The sequence below is a fragment of the Dendropsophus ebraccatus genome, chromosome 12 (assembly GCF_027789765.1).
Source record: "Dendropsophus ebraccatus isolate aDenEbr1 chromosome 12, aDenEbr1.pat, whole genome shotgun sequence".
NCBI lineage: Eukaryota > Metazoa > Chordata > Amphibia > Anura > Hylidae > Dendropsophus > Dendropsophus ebraccatus.
This window is the reverse complement of record NC_091465.1, coordinates 41,956,933-41,981,394: the sequence shown is the minus strand read 5'-3', so window position 1 is coordinate 41,981,394 and position 24,462 is coordinate 41,956,933. Positions and strand designations below refer to the sequence as shown.

General features: G+C 43.2%; 2 protein-coding genes across 4 annotated transcripts in view; one reads left to right on the top strand and one right to left on the bottom strand.

Moving 5' to 3' along the window:
- The window catches only part of LOC138769690 (apolipoprotein A-I-like), a 523,881-nt gene that overhangs the window by 203,026 nt on the left and 296,393 nt on the right, over nt 1-24,462 (bottom strand). The window contains exon 1 of one of the 3 annotated variants that reach the window (XM_069948305.1): nt 2,133-2,143. The exons of the other annotated variants lie outside the window; for them this stretch is intronic. The gene's annotated coding sequence lies outside the window, so the exon portion shown is untranslated. Of the gene's footprint in view, nt 1-2,132; nt 2,144-24,462 lie in introns of those variants that run through there. 3 annotated transcript variants of the gene reach the window in all.
- Nucleotides 1,642-17,906, top strand: BUD13 (BUD13 homolog). Its single transcript, XM_069948299.1, has 11 exons — nt 1,642-1,836; nt 2,921-3,008; nt 4,637-4,721; nt 6,083-6,128; nt 6,651-8,047; nt 9,140-9,306; nt 10,691-10,790; nt 13,376-13,514; nt 16,083-16,267; nt 16,445-16,526; nt 17,131-17,906. Exons 1-11 carry the CDS (start codon nt 1,703-1,705, stop codon nt 17,222-17,224), a joined length of 2,517 nt encoding a protein of 838 aa, XP_069804400.1. The 5' UTR covers nt 1,642-1,702; the 3' UTR covers nt 17,225-17,906.

Below are 24,462 nucleotides of genomic sequence, written 5' to 3'. Positions count from 1 at the left end.
ATTTGAAGCGAGAACCACTGCGGATCCGGTACCATTTACCCCTATGATAGCACATATTCGAAGCTGGATTAACATCCCGCTGTGAATATGTGCTTTAACCCCTCGCTGTCCACAGTCCCGCCGCATTAGCCCATCCTCGGCCGCATCCCCACTTCCTCCGCCGCATGCAACAGCCCGCATCCCCTATCCCCGGCTGCATCCTCCAGCCCGCGGCCGAGAGCATAAAGTACCTGCTCGTCGGCGCGGCTGCAGTGAGGCTCCCGGCTCCGGTTCCGCTAATGAGCGGGACCGGAGCCGGGAGCCTCACTGCAGCCGCGCCGCCGAGCAGGTACTTTATGCTCTCGGCGGCGGGCTGCTGGATGTGGCGTGGGTTGGGGGGATGCGGCCGTGAATGGGTTAATGTGGCGGCGGGGCTGCGGACAGCGAGGGGTTAAAGCACATATTCACAGCGGGATTAACATCCCGCTGCGAATATGTGCTATCATAGGGGTGAATGGTACTGGATCCGCAGCGGTTCTCGCTTCGAATCTGCAGAAGTGAGATCCGCTGTGGATCCGGTAGGTGTGAAGGCACCCTATAAGCATTTCCCGTAATAAATGTATATTGGTGATTTATATAACTTTTGGGAGGCTATACAATACTTTTAATAAAAATGTTTACCGGACTTCTTTAAGAGCAGGCAGAACGGGACACTTAAGTATACATTACTGTAACATGTCTTGCAGCATCCTCAATTATGGATTTATCCCAAACAAACCTTTTTAAAGCCGCCCTACACTGGCCGACTATTGTCAAGGATCTGATAGAAAATAGACAAATGAGGAGAAGCAATCACTACCTCCATACAGAATTAGTGGCATCCATGATAATGGGCCATCCACCGGTATATTACAGGGGCGCATCAGAAGGCCTAGCACCCACAGTTCTACATCTATCCACATGCAAAACTGTAACCTAGTGATGAATGACAACTGTTGGGGCATGCTGGGAGTTGTAGTCCTGCAACAAATGGAAAGGTTGGAGATCACTGGTCCCCATCCCAGTATAGGTTTTGTCTAATCAGAATGATATCTAAGGAGCATCAGACTGGAGAAGTCATGTGACACAGCTCTTCAGCCACATACAAAAGGTTTTTTATTTTTATGAAACTACAACTCCCAGCAAGATGGGATCTGTAAGAGCATGCTGGGAGTTGTAGTATGGATGAACATGAAGCCTCTCCTGTAGCTTTTATACATTACACCAGGAATGGGGAACCTTCAGCTGTTGCAAAACGACACTTCCCATCATGCCTAAGCTTTGGCTGTCCCGGCATGATGGGAATTGTAGTTATGCAACATCTGAGGGGCGGAAGGTTCCCTATTGCTGCATTACATAAACAACCACGACCCCTGCTCTTTATTCATCCACAACTGATACACTGTAAAGAGTAGAAGAAATAATCCCCGTGTGCTATCAGTGAGCAGCACCGCACGAGTATATTCTACTGCAGCCATGGCAACCACATGGCCCTCGGACTGTACCACCAGCTGCACACTACCTACCCCCACTTTCTAATGTAACAGTCTGCCGCCTGCGCACTGATTGGACGCCGCATCACAGGCCGTGACGTCATCAGTTCCCTGCGCACGCCCTTACGAACCATAGGCAAATATCAGTAACCCGGAAGTGATTGTTGACTTTGACTTCCGCCTCTGGTAACATGTCAGCGCCCGCAAGTTCACTACAGGGGATCTCTAAAGCGGAATACTTGAAGCGCTATCTGGATCCGGGGAGTGTAGAGGATGGAGCCGCCAAGAAGAAGAAGAAAAAGAAGAAGAGACCCGAGGGAAAGGGGTAAGAGAGGAGTAGATGTCATGCACCGTGTAGGGACGCCCCCTCCAGTGATGGTGCAGTCCGTGTTGTACCACAAGTCCCAGCAAAGATGTAGATCAGCTCCACCCAGAGACTGGCTCTTATGTCACTATATATTTGTACTATTAGAACTGTGCCTCCACCTTGCGACACGTCTGCTGGGGTCACAGTGTCTGGAGCTCCCCTTTAAGTTTTGGGATAAACCGGTCAACAAAAACTTACACTTTAAGAATGGCCCCTGTCCTCTCCTGACCTGTTTTGGTCAATGATTTTATTGTTCACAGAGGACCAATTGTGGAGCGTGTGTTCTTATATCTCTGTCATGTACCCACTCCTCTATTACTCATACCCAAAAGGTAGATCTAAATAGTCAAGTGGGTGTTACCATTCAGGGGCGGGGCTGTACACTGTGACAGGTATTGTAGGGATATGATCTGTTGTCTGTTTAGTCATACAAGGATCAGACAGCTTGAAAAACTTAAAATAAAATTCCAATAAATTAATTGACTTTAATAAACCTTCAGCTTAACATTAGCATGGCTGATGTTATGTCTCCAGCCCTCTCCATACATATGATGAGCTCATCGTGCTCCAAGAGGTGGCCATATACCTTACATTACTGGCATTAGCCTAATGTGTATGAGCACCTTGAGAATAACAAGTGGTGGATTGACCTGTGTTGGGGATTTCAGAATGGTAGAACATTCATAGTAGTGCCAGGAAATGCAGTTTTTTGTGGCTTTTCCCCATTAACTTCATTGGGAAATTGCAGATGTTGAGGGAAACAACTAAGTGACAGTACCACCAGGCCCAGGCTTAAGCACTGGAGGTGGGCCGACCCACCCTTAGTGGGAGGAAACCCTAGCCCCTCTATGATAGGGTTCCATTGATTCTAATGGAGTCACGTCATAGAGGGGTTGGGGTTTCTTCCCACTAAGGGTGGGTCGGCCCGCCTCCAGTGCTTCTGCCTGGGCCTGGTGGTACAGCCACTTTAAACAACATAAACACATATTGTAATATGTCTGAACTTGCTGTACTGCTGTAATAACCCTTATCCTACAATTAGGATGCGAATAGTAGATGATGATGCAGACGACTGGAAGAAGGAACCTATAAAAAAAGATGAACCTGTGGAGGAGGAAGACGAGCCAGTGGTGAGTATATGTGATAAGTACTATGTGATGTGAGTTATAATAGAAAACTTATTACACCAAGATTTTAAAGGGGTTATCCAGTGCTACAAAAACATGGCCACTTTTGCACCACTCCTCTCCAGTTCAGGTGTGGTTTGCAGTTTCAAACCCCACTCAATCTGGATACAAGAGTGGGCGAAGGTGGCCATGTTTTGTAGCGCTGGATAACCCCTTTAATAAACAAACTATACTCACCCATCCCCATCCCTGTGCCTCTGTAGGTCATCGGGACTCATTTTCATCTGGTACATCACCTACCTGGCTCGTCCAGCGGTGACGTCACGTACCAGGCTGAGCAATTGCCCACTCGGTGACTGCGATGATGTCCCACCTCAGTCACTTATTGGCTGAGATGGTAGTTGCTCAGCCTGGTACATGACGTTGCAGTAGAAAGCTATGCTATGCTACAGATGCTCTATAGGGCCGATAATCGGCTCATGTAAAAGTCAGCAATCGGCTATGGGATCACATCTTTTGAGCAGTCCAATAAATTATTGTTTAACGGCCGCACAGCTCTCTGAATAAACAGGGGATGTGCGGCTGACAGCAATGTATTTATATGGCCGCGTAAACAATACAGGGGTGGATTGTGCGGCTCAATTAATTGTACCTTCTAAAGGTACTGCAAGCGAGCACCAGTGCAAAAAATCGTCCTGTCTAGAAGGATCTTAAAGGGCAGAACATGTGTTGCAGCTGATGTTGGAGCAGGTCCTATGAGGTTCCGAGGAGGAAGAATGGAGCATGCAATCCTAGATTCTGTAAAATGTAGCTGGGAGGATTGTGTGGCAAGTTCTTGTACAATAGGGGAGCGTGACTGATTGCCTTCCATTTTGCAAGTGTAGAAGTGAGACCGTTCTTGGCAGTCACTTTATTTTAGCAGAACATAGGAATTCTGTGGAAAAAGAGTGAACCTACATTGACACATAGTCCTCTGGGTCAAGAAAGATAAGACGTATTCTGGGACAGGGCTGTATAGATGTGATCCCAGAAACGGAGGACCTTTGCGCATTGTCAAAGCAAGAGAAGATGTATTTATGGCATTTGTTTAAATACCGTAGTTGCAATGGAATTTATGGTGCTACCCCTTATGTAGAATATGGAGTTTGGTAGGTTGCAACTTCTTTATGATTAGAGGAGGCTAATTTAGGTAAAGAGAGAGTTCCATTCCACTCTCTATTCCTGCCAGTGCCTCAACAGTGGACCATATGCCATCTCACAGAATAAAGGAACATAACTTCCAAATTAGATATCGGATGTAGGGGATCTTATAGGCAGAAGGTGACTGGGGAATTGGGTATTCACCACCTCTGAACTGATTGAGTAAGGTGTGCTTACGACAAAGGTAACAATAGCAAGTCCACCTCCCCCCCCCCCCTCCTCCCCCCCTCTTTAGCAAGGCTCCCCCATTCTTCCCTAGCAGACACTTAACCTACTGAAGTCACAAAAAAGTGACTGGGTTTTCTACAGTTCTAAAACATTTAGCAGATGACTAAATATTGCTGTATACAGTTTCACTTTTGTGTAAATGAAGGGCCCACACTGGGGGGGTTTAGTGCATCACAGGCTTTTTTTTCTTTTTTACTGTACAGGTGGCAGAGTTTGTAGACGAACGTCCGGAGGAGATCAAGCGCATGGAAGAGTTCAGGAACAGCAATAAGTGGAAGGTGATAAAAGGTGAGAAATGTATTACTTAGTGTCTGTTAGGGCCCTATTCCACGACACGATTATCGTTCAGATTATCGTTAAATCGTTAGAATCTAAGCGATAATCGTTCAGTTGAATAGCAGTTAATGATAAACGACCGAGCGAAAAATCGTTGATCGTTTAATAAGACCTGGACCTATTTTTATCGTTGCTCGTTCACAAATCGTTCGCATTGAATAAGACGTCGTTCGGTCGTTCGCAGTAGTGACAAACGCAGTAGCGACAAGACGACCGCAAGAACGATTATCGTTCCATGTAAATGGGTGAACGATTTCAGGTCTTTCGCAATAGCGGTCGTTTAGATCATTTATCGTTAATGATTATGCGAACGATAATCGTCCCGTGGAATAGGGCCCTTACTCTCTGGAGGATCCCACACATACATGCATTACAGGGAGATCCAGTTGATTCAAAAAAGAAGCGTGTTCTACTATGATAGGAGTGTATGGCTGCCCGACTTACCACAGAGTACAGCTGATTTCTTGGAGCCCCAGCAGTGAAAAAGACTGTGATCGGGGATTTTTAAATGGTGCAACCTTTTTTGTATTTTTGTTAATTACCTTATTATCTATTAGCAAATTGACCACTGGATAAAGGTGCATTATTTTCCAGTAAATATTGCAAAGTTTGACTGAAAGGACAATGTTAAAATTCACTTGACACCACCTGATGAAAGAGATTAATTAGGAACTATAGCATACCCGTAATTTTAGAAGGATTTTAAAAATGTTCATTGTTTTGTTAGATTAACCTTTTAGAGTGATGATCTCATTGAGAGCCCAAAAATGACCTTGTCACTAAACACCAGAGTCTCCCCCATTTCAGAGGGCAGTACCAGGGCTGAGCTCTTTGCCAGGAGTACAGACACAATCTCTTCTCTTTCCTAAGTCGTCTGGCCGCTCACAGCACAGCACTTACCTCTTACTACTATGACATGACATAGCACTGGTAAACGTGCATTCCACTGAACAGACTGGCACTGTGCTGGAAAAGGATTTACAGTACAGCACTATAGATGGCATGTGGATGGAAAAGGGGTTACAGATACATTGGCATCACAAGCTACTCTGTGAGCAGAAATAGACGAAAGCAGCAGGTCAGCAAGAGAGATGTTACAGTAAGAGCTGAACCTCTGCTGCTAATGACAAGCTAGCGGGATGAGGAAGGATAACACTATGCAGGGATAGGAGACAGAGCTTGTTTTGGGGGATAGGGAGTAATTTTTGGTGAGCTAAGTAAATTACAAATATGTTCTTTGCCTTATTCTTGATTTTTTTTTATTAAGACCTTAAGAAGAGATTTATTGACTGCAGATGTCTAATTTGTTGTAGGTGATGAGTCCCCTGAAGATGAAAGATCCAAAGAGCAATGTTTGAGGTAATGTAGCACAATGTATAGAACTTTGCAACAAAAATATGCCGTCATGCATAGTGCAATGCATATGTATTGGGGGGGGGGGGGGGGAGATATACTCAGCGTATACTCGACTTGCTGCAATTTCCTGCGATTAGCTGAGCTGGTTGTTTGGTAGTAGCGGTGAGAGCATTCAGCGGGAAAAACTGAGTACTTCCTTAAGCAATGAGAATTAGTTGATAATTTTAGAAGATTCAGTGCAATTCACAAGGACCTCCCCATCCAGAAAGTAGCAAGAAAAAAAATGATAAAAGAAAGAAAAATAAAACTAAAACGGATTTGATTAAATGAGAGCAAATTGCTGTTGGTGCCCCTAGTAAAAACTTTTAGGACAGCTTGAAAATAATAAATCTTTTATATGACTTCTTGACCCTCACTATAGAGCAGATTTTCTTGACTGCTTCTTCTTTTTAGATAATACAATGTTTAGTTAGTCTTCATGATTTTGTTATCTCAGTCTTTATTTATTTTTTACATTCTCTATAGTGCTACAGAAGATGTCTCTTCTGCTGCTAAGACTGGTCACAGTTCTCCTGCCTCTTCAGAACCTTCCCCACCTCGAAGGGCCAGGCATGACTCTCCAGACCCTTCTCCACCTCGAAGGTCAAGGCATGACTCTCCAGACCCTTCACCACCTCGAAGAGCCAGACATGATTCTTCAGACCATTCCCCTCCTCCCAAAAGGCAACTGACTCCATCAAGAAAGAAGAGCAGACGAGACTCCCCAGACGCCTCTCCACCCAGGAGGGGCAGACGAGACTCCCCAGACGCCTCTCCACCCAGGAGGGGCAGACGAGACTCCCCAGACGCCTCTCCACCCAGGAGGGGCAGACGAGACTCCCCAGACGCCTCTCCACCCAGGAGGGGCAGACGAGACTCCCCAGACGCCTCTCCACCCAGCAGGGGCAGACGAGACTCCCCGGATGCCTCACCACCCAGGAGGGGCGGACGTGACTCCCCAGATGCCTCTCCACCCAGAGTACGCAGAAGAAACTCTCCACTAAAAAAGGGCAAATGGGACTCCCTAGACGCCTCTCCACCCAGGAGGGGCAGGCGGGACTCTCCAAACTCCTCACCGCCCATGAGGGGCAGACGGGACTCTCCACCCAGGAGGGGCAGGCGGGACTCTCCAAACTCCTCACCGCCCATGAGGGGCAGATGGGACTCTCCACCCAAGAGGGGCAGGCGGGACTCTCCAGATGTCTCTCCACCCAGGAGGGGCAGGCGGGACTCTCCAGATGTCTCTCCACCCAGGAGGGGCAGGCGGGACTCTCCAGACGCCTCTCCACCCAGGAGGGGCAGGCGGGTCTCTCCAGACGCCTCTCCACCCAGGAGGGGCAGGCGGGTCTCTCCAGACGCCTCTCCACCCAGGAGGGGCAGGCGGGTCTCTCCAGACGCCTCTCCACCCAGGAGGGGCAGGCGGGACTCTCCAGATTCCTCTCCACCCAGGAGGGGCAGGCGGGACTCTCCAAACGTTTCTCCACCCAGGAGGGGCAGGTGGGACTCTCCAGATGCGCCTCCACCCAGGAAGGGCAGGTGGGATTCTCCAGATGCCTCTCCTCCCAGAAGGGACAGACTGGACTCTCCAACCCCATCCCCTGCTCGAAAAGTCAGGAAGCTTTCATCTTCTCCACAAAGACAAAAGCATCTCAATCCAAACAAAAACTGCAAATCCTACTACACAGACTCAAAGAATCAAAATTCCTCTTCAGTTTCTTATGAAAAAGAAAAAAAAATGAACTCTTATGTTAAAGGATCAAAACATAATTTGAAGAAATCTCATCAAAGTTCTCCACATTCCTCCTTGCGGCATGATTTTGATTCTGACCTTTCTCCTCCTCGGAATAGAGCAGTTTCACCATTACGAGACAGCCGCAAAAAAGGTTTGAAAGCTAATAAATATGATACAGGAGAGATTTTGAGCTTGATGGACATGTCTTAAATGTGAATGTACCATCAGGTACATCGCTTTAGTTTTTTTTTTACATGATGCCAGTGCTGGGGTCCTTTTTTTGAACTCCAGGCCCAGTTCCTGCGCACAGCTCTGGTCTTCTCCTGGGCACTGTACTGACCTGAAGCACTGGAGGCGGGCGGCCAGTGTAACAAAACCCCTCCTCTCTGTGACCCGGCTCCATTGAATCTAATGGAGCTGCATTGCAGAAGGGTGGGGGTTCTGGCACACTGGGGGCGGCCTGGGCCAGGCCCATGAATAGTCAGACGCTGTGCACGGAAAACTGGTCACAGTTCAACCAAAAGGACCGCAGCACTGGCATCCCTGCGCTGGTGTATTCATGTAAAAAACTTAGTGATGTACTTGATGGTACATTCACTTTAACATGATCAGTAGTAATTCTTTCACTTCTAATGACCTACTGCACTTAATGCCAGTCAAATATCTAACCTACAGTACACACCATGAGCAAAACCAATGAGAATTGGTTTTAAAGCTGGTCATACAATTTAGGTTAATGTTGGCTCATTATGCCAATTATGGCAGGACTGTTCCATCATTTGTGTATAGGAGCCTACCGACTCAGTGTTCTCAGGCAATATAAGCCGCTTTTAGCTAAGTCTGCTAGCTCCTTTTTCCTATGAAGAATACTTTCATACTTGTGCAGGCCAAGCTTTCAAGTGTATTGAAGAATCGGGAGAGATAACTGTTGGCAAAAAAAGTTAGGTATCTTAAAGTATTGAATGTACTCTGATGAGGATATAGATTAAATCTTATGTGCAGCTTTAGTTAAAATAAGGTGCCTGTCAGTGACCATGACCCCTGAGTTAGTCCTTTGAGGCCCAAGGGACCTGTCAAAAGTGTTAGATAGATATGGCAGTGCCAATTTAAGGTTTCCAAGATTTCCTATAGTCTGCTTCTGATTATGCTTAATGTTACAATCATGCTGAGCCTTATTTCTGTATTTATAGCAGTTTTGGCTACATGGAGTTCCATTCACACACTTTCATCTCCTGTTTTGCAGCTACACGACAGAAAGACTCGCGCGTGTCACCTCGAAGAGGTATTCAGTCCAAAGGGTCAGACTCTGACTTATCACCTCCCCGACAAGTACAGAGAAGAGGCTCCGATTCAGACTTGTCACCACCACGGCGCAGAGTTGAATCTGAAAAAAGGAACGAAGGGTCGCAGGTATTAATAGGGTCATGTGACCTTTTATAGTGGTAACTTGACTCTTAAGGCTTCACATGCTAATGTTCCAGAATGATTCATTACTGGCAAGAAGAGAGCGCCACTGCAGGGGGCATGACTGATCACACAGTTCCCATTTCATTAGATTTTTTTTTTTTTTTAGGGAATTAGAGAAATTTTGTTCCATCATTGTGCACTATATGTACTTTGTATGGACAAGTATTAATCATTAAATTCAGGAGTTTCATTCAGTTACATTGCACAGGTATATAAAATCCTGCCCTTATCAATGCAGTTGGCCTTTACAGACATTTGTGAAAGAATGGGTCTTTCTAAAGAGTTCAGCGATTTCCAGTATTGTCCAGGATGCCGAAGATTTTAACAATAGTATGCTGGGGGCATTACTTCACCCTCCAGTACACTGGTGCCTCTTTTTATGAATATAAAAGTTAAAGGACAACTACTGCAGTCCCCCCCCCCCTTAACTAAGGGCCCTATTCCACAGTAACGATAATGGGCCGGATCGGCCCCATTTGGCCCAATTCGTCCGATTATCTTTCAGTGAAATAGAGAGAACGATCAGCCGATGATCGTGTCATCGGCTGATTGTTCATTTAGGGCCAGACCTAAAATTATCGTTCCCCCACCGCGCATCGCTACGGTTGAATAGCGGTGTGTGGCGGGCGACATACATTACCTGTCCAGGCTTCTTCGCGCTGTCTTCATCCCCGGGTCCCGCGCGATATATCTTCAGAATGGCCAGTCAGCTGACGGAGCGCTCAGCCAATCACAGGCCGGGACCACCGCGAGTGTGGCCTGTCAGCTGACCGACCATTCTGAAGATAGACAGCGCGGAGGAGAAGACCTGACAGGTAATGTGTGCTGTGAGGACATCGGTAACAATGTCCCTGCAGCCTTCGCTCAACGATCATCGGGCCGTGGAATAGGCCCAGTAAACGAGCGGCGATCTAGCAGATCGCCGCTCATTTACATCGTTGATCGGGCCCTGCTCGGCCCGTGGAATAGGACCCTTACACACATTACAAAGTTATATAACTTTGTAATGTGTGTTAGTCATCTGCCTGGAGCCATTCTGCCTCTTTTCCCCCCTCCCCCCCCCCCATATTTATAAAGAGGCAGGGGCTGGATTAGTGCGCTGAGGTGTAAAGTATTGCCCCTAGTCTACTGAACACCCTAATTGCCATATTGAACAAAAGTAAGATTTCTGGAAAACAGTCCAGCAGAGGAGCATAATAAATAAATAAATCAAATAAGTTTATCAGTGGTCAGCATGCCTTGTCCTATATAAATATCCTGCTCTGAGTCTTTATTTTATACAATATTTATTAGATAGCTCTTTTCAGTCTGGTTCTTTCCTTTTCAGATGCTCTCTGGTGGCAGAGCTGGCCTGGTGTCTGCAAAGGTTCTAAGGGAAGAGAAAGAAGAACAGAGGAAAGTAGAGAAAAGTAACAAGAACCTGGAAAGTGAGAAGAAAATGTGTATATTTCTACATGTATATCTTAGATTTATAGCAATGTGAAACCCTGCAGCATGATTATCTGTGGATACTGACACTCGGGGGCTCTTGCTATAGTGTTTATTCTTCGAAACAAAAATCCTATTTAACCCTTTGTAATAATCTGGGTAGAGTAGAAAAATGGGAACACATGAACATGCATTAAAACAAACCAAAAAACCTTTTATAAACCTAAGGGCCCTTTTAGACTTAAAGCGTAACTGTCATTTCAGGGTCATTTTTTTTAAAAACCTTAAATATCAATAGTACAAGCGATTTTAAGAAACTCTGTAATAGGTTTTATAAACCAAAAGAGTTTCCTTCTGGGCTGAAAAAGCAATCTTCCAGCCTCCCCCCTCCCTTCAGAAGAAGCAGGATTTCTCTGTCCATTGTGTGGCTATGGAGAGGGCAGGGGCTGTTAGGAGTGACTGAGCACGGAGAAGTCCTGCACAGCACAAAACCCTGCAATCTTCTCTCAGTAAGTTCATAGATAAGCACTGACCTTTCTGACCCCAGAATCCTGCGGTTTAGGTGCCCAGACAGTCTACAAACAGCTGACCTTCATGTCACCTCTTCCTTCTCCCTCGGCCCCTCCGCCCTCCATAAGAATAGAATGGAGAGAGCAGAGCCCGTCTTGACTGGCTTCTCTGTAATAAAGACGTGTTTGCCTGATAATGCACAGATAAGAAGTCAGGGGGGGAGGCTGGGAGATTGCTTCTTGAGTACAGAAGGAGGCTTTTTTGGCTGATAAAACCTATTACAGAGTTTCTTAAAATCGCTTATACTACTGATTTCTACAATAAAAATAAATGACAGTTACGCTTTAACAATCTTCGGCTCCTGCTTGGGGGTGAACCTGCTGAAAGGTGAGATTGGCACTCGTTTGCAGTGCAGTTTAGAAGGTGCGATGAATCAAGTGGCTGGGCTGCACAAACGATAACTGTATCATTTGTGCACTCATTTTAAGTATTGCTATCGGCTGCACATCCCCTGTTTACACAGGGAGATGTGCGGCCAGGAGCGATATATTTTGCTGCAGTACAAATTATACGAACAGTCGAGAGCCAGGCTTTATTTTTATTTTATTTTTTTTACTTTTACCTGTGCCGAAGTTTGGCTGGTCTTAAAGGGTTATTCCCATCTTAGCTTATGAACAAACTGATTGCTAGGGGTCTGACCGCCAATACCCCCACCTATCTTCAGTGCATGGCAACAGAGTGAATGGAGTGCTTTCCGCGCCTGTGCCCCATGCTCTCTCTATTGACCTGTTGAACGTTTGGCGGCTCCATAGAGAATGGATGGACCCCTAGTGCGCTGGGCACTCAATTTTTTGTGGGGATGATTGCATCTCAGCTGCTTGACTTCCAGAGATCAGCTTGTTATATAGATAGTGGATAACAAGCTGAGGTAGGAATACAGCTTTAAGTCAAACTATGCCTCGATATATTTGTCTCATGTTTGGTTGCCCATGCAGTGTTAAACTCAAATCTACGCTGACTGCTGCATGCTGTGTGAGTATTGACCAAATTGTCATTGTTGGTAGTTGTCCAATTTGTGATGTAAAAAAATGCACATTTTACGGCGTGAAAGCGAATATACCCAGTGTATAAAAGAAAAACATTGCTCTGGAATATTTGGGCAATGTATAAATAAGGATTTGTGACAATGTAAAGATATTGATCCAGGTACAGAGACAGAATGATATTGATAGAATGACACAAGAAAATTTATACAAGTGTCAATATGACAAGTATCCGTTTCCTCCTTCATATATCTGTGAGGCTACAAATCTTCCTGGACTTTGTTAGATGATATAGAATTAATTTACTAGGATTTAATGACCTGTAACATAAAGGAATCATCATAAAGGCTTGTACACTGAACAGCCGTAACATGAAAACCCATGGCCAGTGGAGTGAAAAACATGATTCTCTTGTAACAATGATGCCTGTTATGGGGTAGAGTATATTGGGCAGCAGGATTGGGGCCAGATGTCTGGGTCTGATGATCATCAAAACACATATCTAGTGGGATGTTTTCAGTATACAGTTGTTAGTACTTACCAAAAGTGCGTGTCATTGCTCCGTTCAGATTAGATAATTCCCTATCTTGTGGATAAGATGGGAAAACCCCTTTAAAAAAGCAGTCCATATATATATATATATATATATATATATATATATATATATATATATATTTATATATTTATATTTATATTATATCCCTCCCCCGCTGCAGGCTGGCACATATCCTTACCATTGACAATCGGTGTCTGGTGGTTTAAATGCTTTGGGCCCCCTAGAGACCTTCAGCTCTGCAGCTAGCTAGGTCGTAAATTAGAGTCTCTAATGCATCTCTTTGAGAGCGCCCTCATAGAGATGCATTGGAGACTCTGACTTCTGACCTTCAATAGCCCTGGAGAACGAAAAAGGGGTACACCGATCATCATTGGTAAGTATATGCAGAAGCATGCAGCGGGGGGAGGGATAAAAAAAAATTTGGGTTTGGAGTATTGTTGTCATACTGGTTTCTTTAACATGTGTTTCTGTTCAGATGAATCAAGGAATATAGAGACAGTTTTTCGAGACAAAAGTGGCAAACGCAGAGACTTAAATTCTGAACGTGAACAGCAACTACAGAAGCAGGCTTTACAGGAGAAGAAGGATGAGATGTATGCCAGATGGGGCAAAGGGTAAGTTATAAAGTCCAATGAAGCCCTGAAAGCTGAGGCATATGGGGAGTTAAAAGGAACTCTGCTATTATGTATGGGCTTCTGTTTTGTGATGCCAGCTGTATAATTGTAAAATATCCAATCTTTATGTAGGGCAGCTCCTTCAGGGTAATGACAAATCAACCAACAAAACACAGTAATCACTGAACTCAAGGAGAACAGTGAAAAACACTCCAGTGAAGTACTCAATCAAGAGTGTCCACTGATGCCCCCAAAAATTTAAATATGCAAAACAAGGGTCCGTGGAGTCTCGGTTGCGAGTCTCAAAACACGGGATAGCCAGATATCTCTAGCCTGTTGCCATGGGGTGCCTCCATGATGGGGAGAGCACCACACCACCCTGATAAATAGCCCCTTAAGTCCCACTCTGTTGCGAGTGTTGGAACACAAACAGGGAAATACCAGGGTGGCCCCTTTTTGTCAATGTCTAACTCAAGGTACGAGTATTGCGATCATGACAAGGGCTTGCCAAGGCAGGCCTCCATCCACAGACAGCCGTTTCGGAGTTTTTGCCCCTTGTCATGATCGCAATACTCGTACCTTGAGTTAGACATTGACAAAAAGGGGCCACCCTGGTATTTCCCTGTTTATGTTCCAATACTCGCAACCGAGTGGGACTTAAGGGGCTATTTATCAGGGTGGTGTGGTGCTCTCCCCATCATGGAGGCACCCCGTGGCAACAGGCTGGCGATATCTGGCTATCTCGTGTTTTGAGACTCGCAACCGAGACTCCACGGACCCTTGTTTTGCAGCTCCTTCAGGGTACAATTGATTAAAAAAAAAAAAATGCACCGAATGCCCAATTGTATTGCGCTTATGTAGCCCTTATGTTATGCCAATCACTGCTGCATTAAAGCTCGGAGGGAGGGGGGAGACAAGGACAGGGAGTCCTAAAGATAAACCCAGCTGTCCCTACCTATTTGCCTCAACTACCCTAAGTGATAGACGACTTGGTGACTGCCCCTTTCTGTCCCAAAGGTGAATACACAGAATGCAGACAAGACGAACAAGCAAATATGGGTAGTAAACTAGCCAAGGTTTTAGAACCTATGAAACAATACAAGTTCAAAACCTTGGGAATAGTCAAATAGCAATAGCTGAGAGTCAGAACAACAAGGAATGTTGAAGGAAACGCTAAGTGCTCAAACTGAGACTAAAAGCAAGCACTTGTGGCTGGGTTAGTAAACTGTTTATGGGATGCCAGGAAACCGCTCCAGGCAAGATTGGACAGGACTCTGATATCCCAGCAACACACAAAAGAAACAGGGAAAGCTACAGTGGTATTGAAGGCTGTCAATCACAGAAGCAAAACAGTTTGACATCCAAAAGGAAGAGATGGGTGTGGTGAAGATTTATTTCCACAGCAGAGGAATAGAGCTGTGTTCAGACAAGGCACAAACAATCATAGCCGGACATGCCTCTTCCACCATGCCTTACGGCCAGGGAATGGTGGAGAAGTCTGAACGTCTGCAAGTGTTACTTCTTACTTGTGTCATTGGTATTGAGAGCACATTGACTGTTGTTCTCCAGGCGTTCCTGGGACTGCATCCATCTTCTCCAGGCAGCTGGATTCAGATGCACAGCAATCGGGATTGTGCAAACCCAAATGTGCTGTAAAGTCGCTCATCTATAATCCTGAGGCTCAACGCAGCCTCCTGCTCTGAGCGTGATCTAAAGCAGTGTTTCTCAACTCCGGTCCTCATGTACCCTCGTCATGTTTTGAGGATATCCCAGTTAAACAACACCTGTGTGAATACCTGATGTACTGACTAAAATTATATCACCTGTGAATTACTAAGGAAATCCTGAAAACATGAGCTGTTGGTGGGCTATGAGGACTGGAGCTGAGAAACACTACTCTAGAGCTGACCCTCTCCCTTCAAACTACTATTTTAGATTAAAGTGTATTGAAAATAGCACTAGTCCATTAAAATGGGTTATCTAGACATGGCCGCTTTCCTCCAGAAACAGCAACACTCTTGTACTCAGTTTGGGTGTGTTGATTTTAGTTCAGTTCCATTGAAGTGAATGGAGCTGAATTGTATGTAATACCACACAAAACCTGAGGACAAGGGTGGTGCTGTTTTTGCAAGAAACTAGCTGTGTTTTTATCTAATCCTGGATAACTACTATTTATAAATATGCTTTTTTTGGGTTCGAAATTCTTCATTTTTCACATACCCTGAATTACATTGCAGACTTACATAGCTAACCCTGCTCTTAGTAGAGAAGTGGACACAGTGGTATCCAGTCTAGGTAATGGAACACAGCTGCTGCATTAAGCTCTTTGCTAGCCCTAATGTACTATTTTCCACTCCGTGTGCTAAGGGGTATGTCCATTACTGAAGCATATTGCAAGAAAAAAGGTTACAAAGTACAAGCTTCTGATGTGACTTAAACGGGCAATAAAGTTCGACATGTCGTAAGAGGTGCACCATCTAAGTTAGTACTTCCACAAAGAGTTGGTGGACAACTTTCTTTAGAAGCTAAGGTTTATGTGCTAATGTTATGCATTTTTGTCTCCTTCAGTTTGGCCCAACAGGAACAGCAGAAACAGAATATGGAGGATGCTGCCCGAGAGATGACAAAGCCTCTTGCTAGGTACATCGATGATGAGGATCTGGACCGCATGTTGCGAGAACAGGAGAGAGAGGGGGACCCTATGGCAAAGTTCCTGAAAAAGAAGATGGAAAAAGAAAGCAAAGGAAAGAAAGGTAAAGCGAATCATCGTGTGTGTGTGTGTGTGTGTGTGTGTGTGTATGTATATATATATATATATATATATATATATATATATATATATATGTATAAAAAAAAAATTTTTTTAGAACCTTGCCATTCGCTATTGTGTGATAACTTGACTTTTTTTTTTTTTTTTACTTCTTTTCTAGAGCGTCCGAGATACAAGGGTCCTAACCCTCCTCTTAACAGATTTAATATAGGGCCAGGGTACCGCTGGGATGGTGTGGACAGGTAAGTGTCCCCATGATAAAGCCATTACCTAAGTTAGCTTTGGCTGGAGCTGGGGGGGCCATAGGTTTTCCATCCATGCGTAAACTGTTATAAACTGGTCAGTTAAGTATGTAAATGGAAAATACAATGAAGTATCCAAATCAGCCTACGAACAAGCATTTTCTCATATTTCAGGTGATTCCTAGGAACATGTATTTTCCCGATCAGTCTTTGTAAAAGAGCTTAGTGGTCACAATGAAAACTGTGAGATTTCAGGATTATATTTATCAAATCTCAGGATTATATTTATCATATAGAGAGTAAAGGGAAGATTAGAAAAATCATCAAAAATTTGTGAGAAATGTTTAACCTGAAAACTTGATTTAAACAATAGGTAATTTTCTGTTTCTCTAATTTTGACAGTGTGCATCAATGTGCCTGCAAGTTTAGCTACAGGGATAGTGATTGTCAGCCACCTTGGCTACAGGAAATGATGATCATCAAAATCAGTTTGGATAGAACAAATCTGATATTTATGGCATAAATTGTACCACCCTGCCTTGTGGAAAAAAATTCAGTATGCTCTTACCTGACCCCTATTGTGGTCTTTTTATCTGCCTTTCAGGTCCAATGGATTTGAGAACCAGTATTTTGCAAGGATGTCTGAAAAGAAAGCTACACAGGAGTCTGCTTACAAGTGGAGTGTAGAAGATATGTGAATACACCTAGTGTCATCTGTCAGGACCATGTCATACAATAATGCTCTGACTTCAGTATGTGTATCTACATTGTCTGTATTGAGATGCCTGTATATGGCAGAAGCTACCTGTGTCAGTCCTCATTAGATATGAGGTATTACTGTGAATGTGATGTCATGTATTTCTCCTGATTGACCTGGTAGCCCCTGTGTTTTATGTTGGTGATCTTACCAATACGAGTTATCTTCATACAGTGTTTTTCTTACCTCTGAAACACGTCATGGACTCTTTGTGTGTATTTACTGATGGACTATTGTAGAGCCGTGGATTATCTACCCCATGGGTATGCATCACTACATGGGTTCCTCTGAATTTCAAGAGGATGGCATTCGGTTTCACTGGTAAAGGGTAAAACAATTCAGGATTTTTAAGTATTTTATCCTCATTCCCTTCCTTAAACAGTTGCTCTGATGGGGGAAGGGATTATGATTGCCAATATGCAAGACATTATTATTAAATGTGTTTTTTTTATTTTTTTATTCCTGTTTATGTACAGTTGTGTTCTTGTTTTAAAATGTATAATGGTTACTTGTAGGTGCATAACGTTATTAATGGAATTTTTGTTTTACCTGAAAATCTTTACGTTTCTTGTTTTTAATGCGAGAACAAATATATATAAAAAAAAATATCTGCTTTTAGAATGGATACCTCTATCCTGACTTATTTTTGTAACATAAAATCAGTGCACCAATAATTCAATATTTGCAGATGACATTAGGCTCTGTAAGGCAATCAACACGGAGGAGGATAATCTAATATTACTCAAGGATTTAGAGAGGCCGGAGGCTTGGGCGGAGAAATGGCAGACGAAGATTAATGTGGATAAATGTAAGGTTGTGCACTTGGGTCGAGGAAACTAAATTATGTGCTAAGTTGTAAAACACTGGATAAATCTGCCACTGAAAAAGACTTGGGGGTACTGGTGGACAGTAAACTCAAGGTTATTTAGCTTGGGGATATTTAGTTTGGAAAAGTGACGGCTTAGGGGCAATCTGATTACACTGTACATATATGAATGGACAGTACGGAGATCATTCTATAACTAGGACTTTAACCAAGAAAAGAGGGTATCTTCTACATCTATATGGAATGAAGGTTTCACCATCAGAGCAGAAAGGCATTCTTTACTGTAAGAGAAGTGAGACTCTGGATTGCTCTGCCACATGATGATGATCAATAAATCACTCTTTACAAGTTCAGCAATTGACCGATTTAGGGATATTTGCACACTGTACAATGTCAAGCAGGCTCCCAATAGGATTTCAGTTTTGCAACCATGTTGACACATAGCAGTTTCAGTGCATATGTTTCTGATGCTGACCTGAATTGCACTGGAGGATTTGACTTATTAATTCTTTAGGCAGAATCTGTGAGAGAAAATCCTGTGAGCTGCAGTAAGCAGGTCCGACCACTATACAGTGAACAAAGACAACTGCTTCCAGCCCCATTCGCTCTGCAGTGTGCATGCTGATCTGTGGGAATGCCGAGTATCGGTACCCCACTGATCAGTGGCTGATAAGCTGTGCTGTGGATAGCCCAGTCTATTTTGCTTGTAAATCTTTGTTTAACTGGAAATACACATTCCGCTTCATTTCACTATGGAACCGTTCTTAACAAAATTTCATGTAAATGGAGTAGAAGTGGAAATCTTTGAAGGATCTCTGTCATCATCAACATACTTAACATTCCTTAACCGTGTCCTGCTTCATACAACATTAGTCACATACTGACCAGATGGAACTATTAGACTCTTGTTTATCACATTTACCTCTAGACAGTCTGCATCATGACTCTGACTGGTCTAGTGTAGGGTCAGACACCGCCTGGCTAAGGGATGCCTAATCCAGCGGTCCCCTTTATATGTTAGGTAGAGTTCAATAGGGTTACCTCCCTGACAGTACCCTAGCCTACTAGTATCCCTGCATTTCTACTGTACAGATTTGAATTTAATTGTCTATACCACTTCGTGAGCAAATAATAAAATAATTTTTGCACCATCATTTGGATCTACCATTACTAGATCCAGGAATAGAGCAGGGATAGTCATTTTTCTAGATTTTTTTTTCTGTTTCAACAAAATTTCAGCAAGAAAAATTTCCTCCAAATGAACAAAACCTAAGGGAGCTTGGTAAAATAGTTGCAAGGCTCCTGGCTCCTTTTGGCTATCGAAATTAACATTTTCTTTAAAGTGTATTTATTTCTCCATATTTTTCCCTAAAATATTTTGAGAGGCAGTCTTATTTTTGTATTTGGAGAAAGATCATTTAACTTGTGAAAGGGCATGTTCCCTGGTTTTGTTTTTTTTATTTCTTGAACCACAAAGCTAAGAGCTTCACTTATTATTTTGGATCTTAAAGGGGTACTCCAGCGCTGTAAAACTTACCTCACATCGCCTTACCTCACCATGCTCCACCAGTGTTTCCCTGTGGCTTCTCCAAGTCCCCTCACTGAAAGTTTAACTGTTTTGGAACTCTCAGTATCATAATTTATGATGTGAACCTGGCCTGTACTTTGTTTGACAGAGCTGATGCTTTAACTCTCCTAACTTATATATTTCCCCTAAATATCTATTTTTCCAAATAAGTGCAAAATTAAAAATACCTTTTACCTTCAAAATCTTTTTAATTTCCTTCCATGATCTAACTAAATCTTTAACCATTACCCAATGCTTCCATCTATCCTCCTCCAAATAACCTGCTTCCAAAATTTGAAATATGTCACTACCCTCTTCCCCCAATTCCCTAATCAGAAAATTAAAAAAATCATGATTCTTAGAGCCAAATAACCATATCCCTTGTGAAGCTACAAAATATTTATATAAATCAGGAACTCCCAACCCTCCCTTATCTTTTAACTCACATAACCCTTCCAATTTCATTCTTACATGTTTCCTCCCCCAAATTAATGCATTAAATACCCCCCTTAATCTCTTAAAATAATTATTTTCCACCCATATTGGCGCTGCACTAAATAAATACAACAACTTGGGTAAAATAATACTTTTAATTAACGTGATCCTGTCTGCGTTAGATAACCATAGTTTTCCCCATATATTGATCTTATCCTCAATTGCCTTCACCACTACTTTCGTATTCAAGAGGTTAAACTGTTCAATCTCCCTCGATATCTGGATCCCCAAATATTTAAAACTCTCACCCTTCCCTAGGGACCGCAGAGGGGCATATGATCTAATCCTTTCTTCATCTAACACCATCAGCACGGATTTCTTCCAATTAATGGCTAAGCCCGAGTAGGACCCCATTTCCTCTACTAACTTCATCACTTTAGGTACACTGATCTCTGGATATTTTAGAAAAAATAATAAATCATCCGCGTACAGGGATATCCTATCCCCCCCACCCCTCGCCCCAAAGCCAACCATATCGGGATCTTCTCTAACTAATATAGCTAGTGGTTCTATTGCCAGGGCGAAAAGTAGGGGGGAGAGAGGGCATCCCTGCCGGGTACCCCTACTCAGACAAAAAGAGGCAGACTTCTCTCCATTCACCAACACCACCGCCTTTGCATCTTCATACAGAACCTGTATCATACGGATAATTTTTTCCCCAAACCCATATCTCCCCAGCACACCCCAGAGGAATTCCCACTCCACCCTGTCAAAGGCCTTAGTGGCATCCAATGACAGGATGGAGTGGTCCCCCCCCCCCCTAGCAATCTGCACATTCTCAAAGACTCTCCGAATATTGTTTCTCGCCATTCTCCCTGCCACAAAACCACATTGATCGGGGTGGACTAATTCCCCCACCACCTTTCCCACCCTAATGGCCAGAGCCTTTGCCAAAATTTTTGCATCGCTGTTTATGAGTGATATTGGTCTATACGATTCACATTCAAGGGGGTCCTTATCTGGTTTCTGTAACAGGACTATTGTTGCTTCTCTCATCGATACGGGCAATTTACCTCTTTCTAAGGCTTCATTAATAATTTTATGCAGTCCCTCTATCATAATCTCCCTATATTCTCTATATATTTCATATGGAATTCCATCCCCTCCCGGTGTTGAATTCCCTTTTATACTATCCAGGGCTCTATTTAGTTCTTCTACCGTAATTGGATGATCCAGCGCTTCTCTCAGTTCCTCACTGATTCTAGGGAACGGTATTTTGTCCAGGTACCCAGCAAGATCTCCCTTTTCTCTTTTATACTCCGAGGTGTACAATTTCTTATAATAACTTCCGAATTCCTCTCCTATCTGTTCCTGTGTATTAACTATAACTCCATTCCCCCCTCTCACTGCAGATATTCTTTTTTTTTCCCTTTGGTTCTGCACTATGGCCATAAGTTTTTTATTCGGCTTTCCAGAATTCTTAAACCTATCTTCACCAAAAAACTCTATTTGATTCTGTGCCTTATCTAATAAATAATTCTCCAACTCGTCCAGGCTTTTTTTTAAAGTGTGCTCACTCTCCTGTGTTTTTTCCCTTATGTGTATTTCTTCCGCCCTCTTTACTCTCCCCTTTAACTCCTCTTCTTTCTGTCTAAACCCTTTTTTTAATTTATTAATTATCCCAAAAAATTTCCCTCTTTATAATAGCTTTAAATGTGTCCCAAACTATATAGCCAGGAGCAGTGCCCCAATTAAGTACCCATAATTCTTTAAATTCTTCTTTTAACTTATCTTTATCATGTATTAATTTCAGCCAATGTGCATTTATACGAATCGGTGTATTTATACTAACCCTGGTACTACCTAACTCCACTACCACTGGTGAGTGATCAGAAAAACATCTTTTTAAGTAATCTATTCTACCCACTTTTTGCGCCATTGTTTCATTACCCATCACCAAATCTATTCGGGATAAAGTTTTAGCAGTTTTATTCCAACAAGAGAATTCTTTTTTCATAGGATTTTTTTCCCTCCATAAATCCCGCCAGGCAAACTCCCCAATCAACTTTGCCAAACGGGATCCACTTATACCCCTAACCGGCTCAACCATCCTGGATCTATCCAGTTTTTCATCTAACGTGGTGTTAAAATCTCCCATTATCAAAATAGGACATTTATTCTTTCCTGTGGCATATTCAAACAGCTTCTCCAGGATGGTTGACCTGAAAGGAGGGGGGATGTAAATAAATGCTAGGATACAAATACAACTTTCAATTTTACAGTGTAAAAAAACGTAACACCCTTCTTTATCAATCTTTTTATCTATCAGTTCCCAATCCATACTACGATGGATTAGTACCGACACCCCCCTAGCATAATTAGAATACACGGAGTGATAGTAGTGGGACCACCATCTCTTAGTAAGCACCTTAACGGTATTACTGAGCAAGTGCGTTTCGAGGAAGCATACAACTGCAGGTAACATTTTTCTAATATAATTTGATATTGCTAACCGTTTTACTTTATCTGACAGGCCCCTGACATTCCAACATACTATTCTATACACCATTTTATTCCGTGTAGGAGAAAAAAAAAAAAAAAACACCAAAGAAAAACACAAAACAGAAGAAACAACAACAGAAACCCATCTTTAACAATTATATCCTCCTCCCCCCCCACCGGATTCCCCTCTTGGCAACTCAACTTCCCCACCCCCCCCTCCCAATCCTACCCTCCCCCCCCCCCATCCCCCCCCCAGGTGACTCCAAGAATCCCCTTAGAGCCTCTAACTTGAGACTAATTTTTTCCGCTGACCTCTGATCTGACCCTCATTACTAGAGTTCTCTCACAACCCCTTAGTTTCAATCCAAACTATTGCCTCCTCTGGTGTATTGAAAAACCAGCTCCTCTCTTCATGTATTATTCTTAGCCTTGCCGGGAATAAGAGAGCATATTTGATCTTCTTCTCCTGTAATTTTTTCTTTACTTGAAAATAACTCATTCTCTTCTTCTGGGTCTCTATTGCATAGTCTGGGTATATATATATTTTTGCATTATTATACAAAATACCTCCCTCCTCCCTTCCCTTTCTTAGGATAACATCTCTATCCCCATAACATAAAATCTTTGCAATAAGAGAACGAGGTCTATTCCCAGGGGGCGGGGGCTTGGCCGGGACCCTGTGAGCCCTTTCTATGCAGAAATGTTGAGATAATTTTTCCTTCCCAATTATTTCATTCAGCCATCTCTGGAGGAAAACTTCTGGATTTTTTCCCTCTACCCCCTCAGGGAGACCAATGATCCTGATATTACTCCTCCTTGCCCTGTCTTCCATATCAATGACCTTTGATTTCAAACTCTTATTTTCCACTCTCAACTCTTCTACATCTTCTTTCACCTTTTTCATCTCATCTTCTAATCCACTAATCCTCTGTTCTGCCTCTCCAAATCTATCTCTTATCTTGTCTAATTCATTCCTGACTATAGACACTTCCATACCAATAGACCCTACTTGCGTGGATAGCTCAGAGATTGAATTATCACATTTTTTTATCGCTGATAATATTTCTGTTAACCATCCCGGCTGAGTTTCACTAGGTGGCTCCCCATCTCTTGTCTCCTCATTATTCCCTTTACCTCCTCCCCCAATCTTTCCCTTGTTTACTCCTGGGGATCCAAACAGTTTTTCCATTTTAAGGGAGGCCCTATTATCCTTACTCTCCTTAACTGGGCTCAGTGATTTTTTATTGGACTTTTTCTTGGTATCCATTACAAAAAAAAAAAAAAAAAAAAAAAAAAAAAAAAGGACTAGGCGATAATCTCACACACCGTCTGCCGCATGCACCTTCACACTATAATTCATCACATAAGTACCGAGGTGCACTGCAACTAACCGCTAGCCGACAGACAAACGTATAGGCTTCTTTCCCCCCAAACAAATGGCCAAAGCCAAACTGATATCTCAAGACCCCTATTTCACAGGTTATCCAGAGTCCCAACAATGTCCGTTTTTTCTCTTGAATATCAGTCTTATATTTAGAGTGTAAAACCGGCTGGTGTTATTTACTGCTCACTAATTGGGGAGTTGGAAAGAGACTTGTCACCAGTCTATTGCAGACACTGCCACACTATAGATCAATCCATAAGTACCCTGATGCTCTATAATACGTTGGTAGCCACCAGGAAGAGATAAAACACCGTCTCTGTTAAGCCGATAGCTCCTCTCACGAGCATATAGGCTTCTTTCCTCCTGGGGAAAAAAGAAAGTAGCCGCCGTCTTATTGAAATCTCTGGACCCCTCTCTCACAGGGTATTCAAAGTCACAATAATGCCTCCCTTTTCTCATGCATAA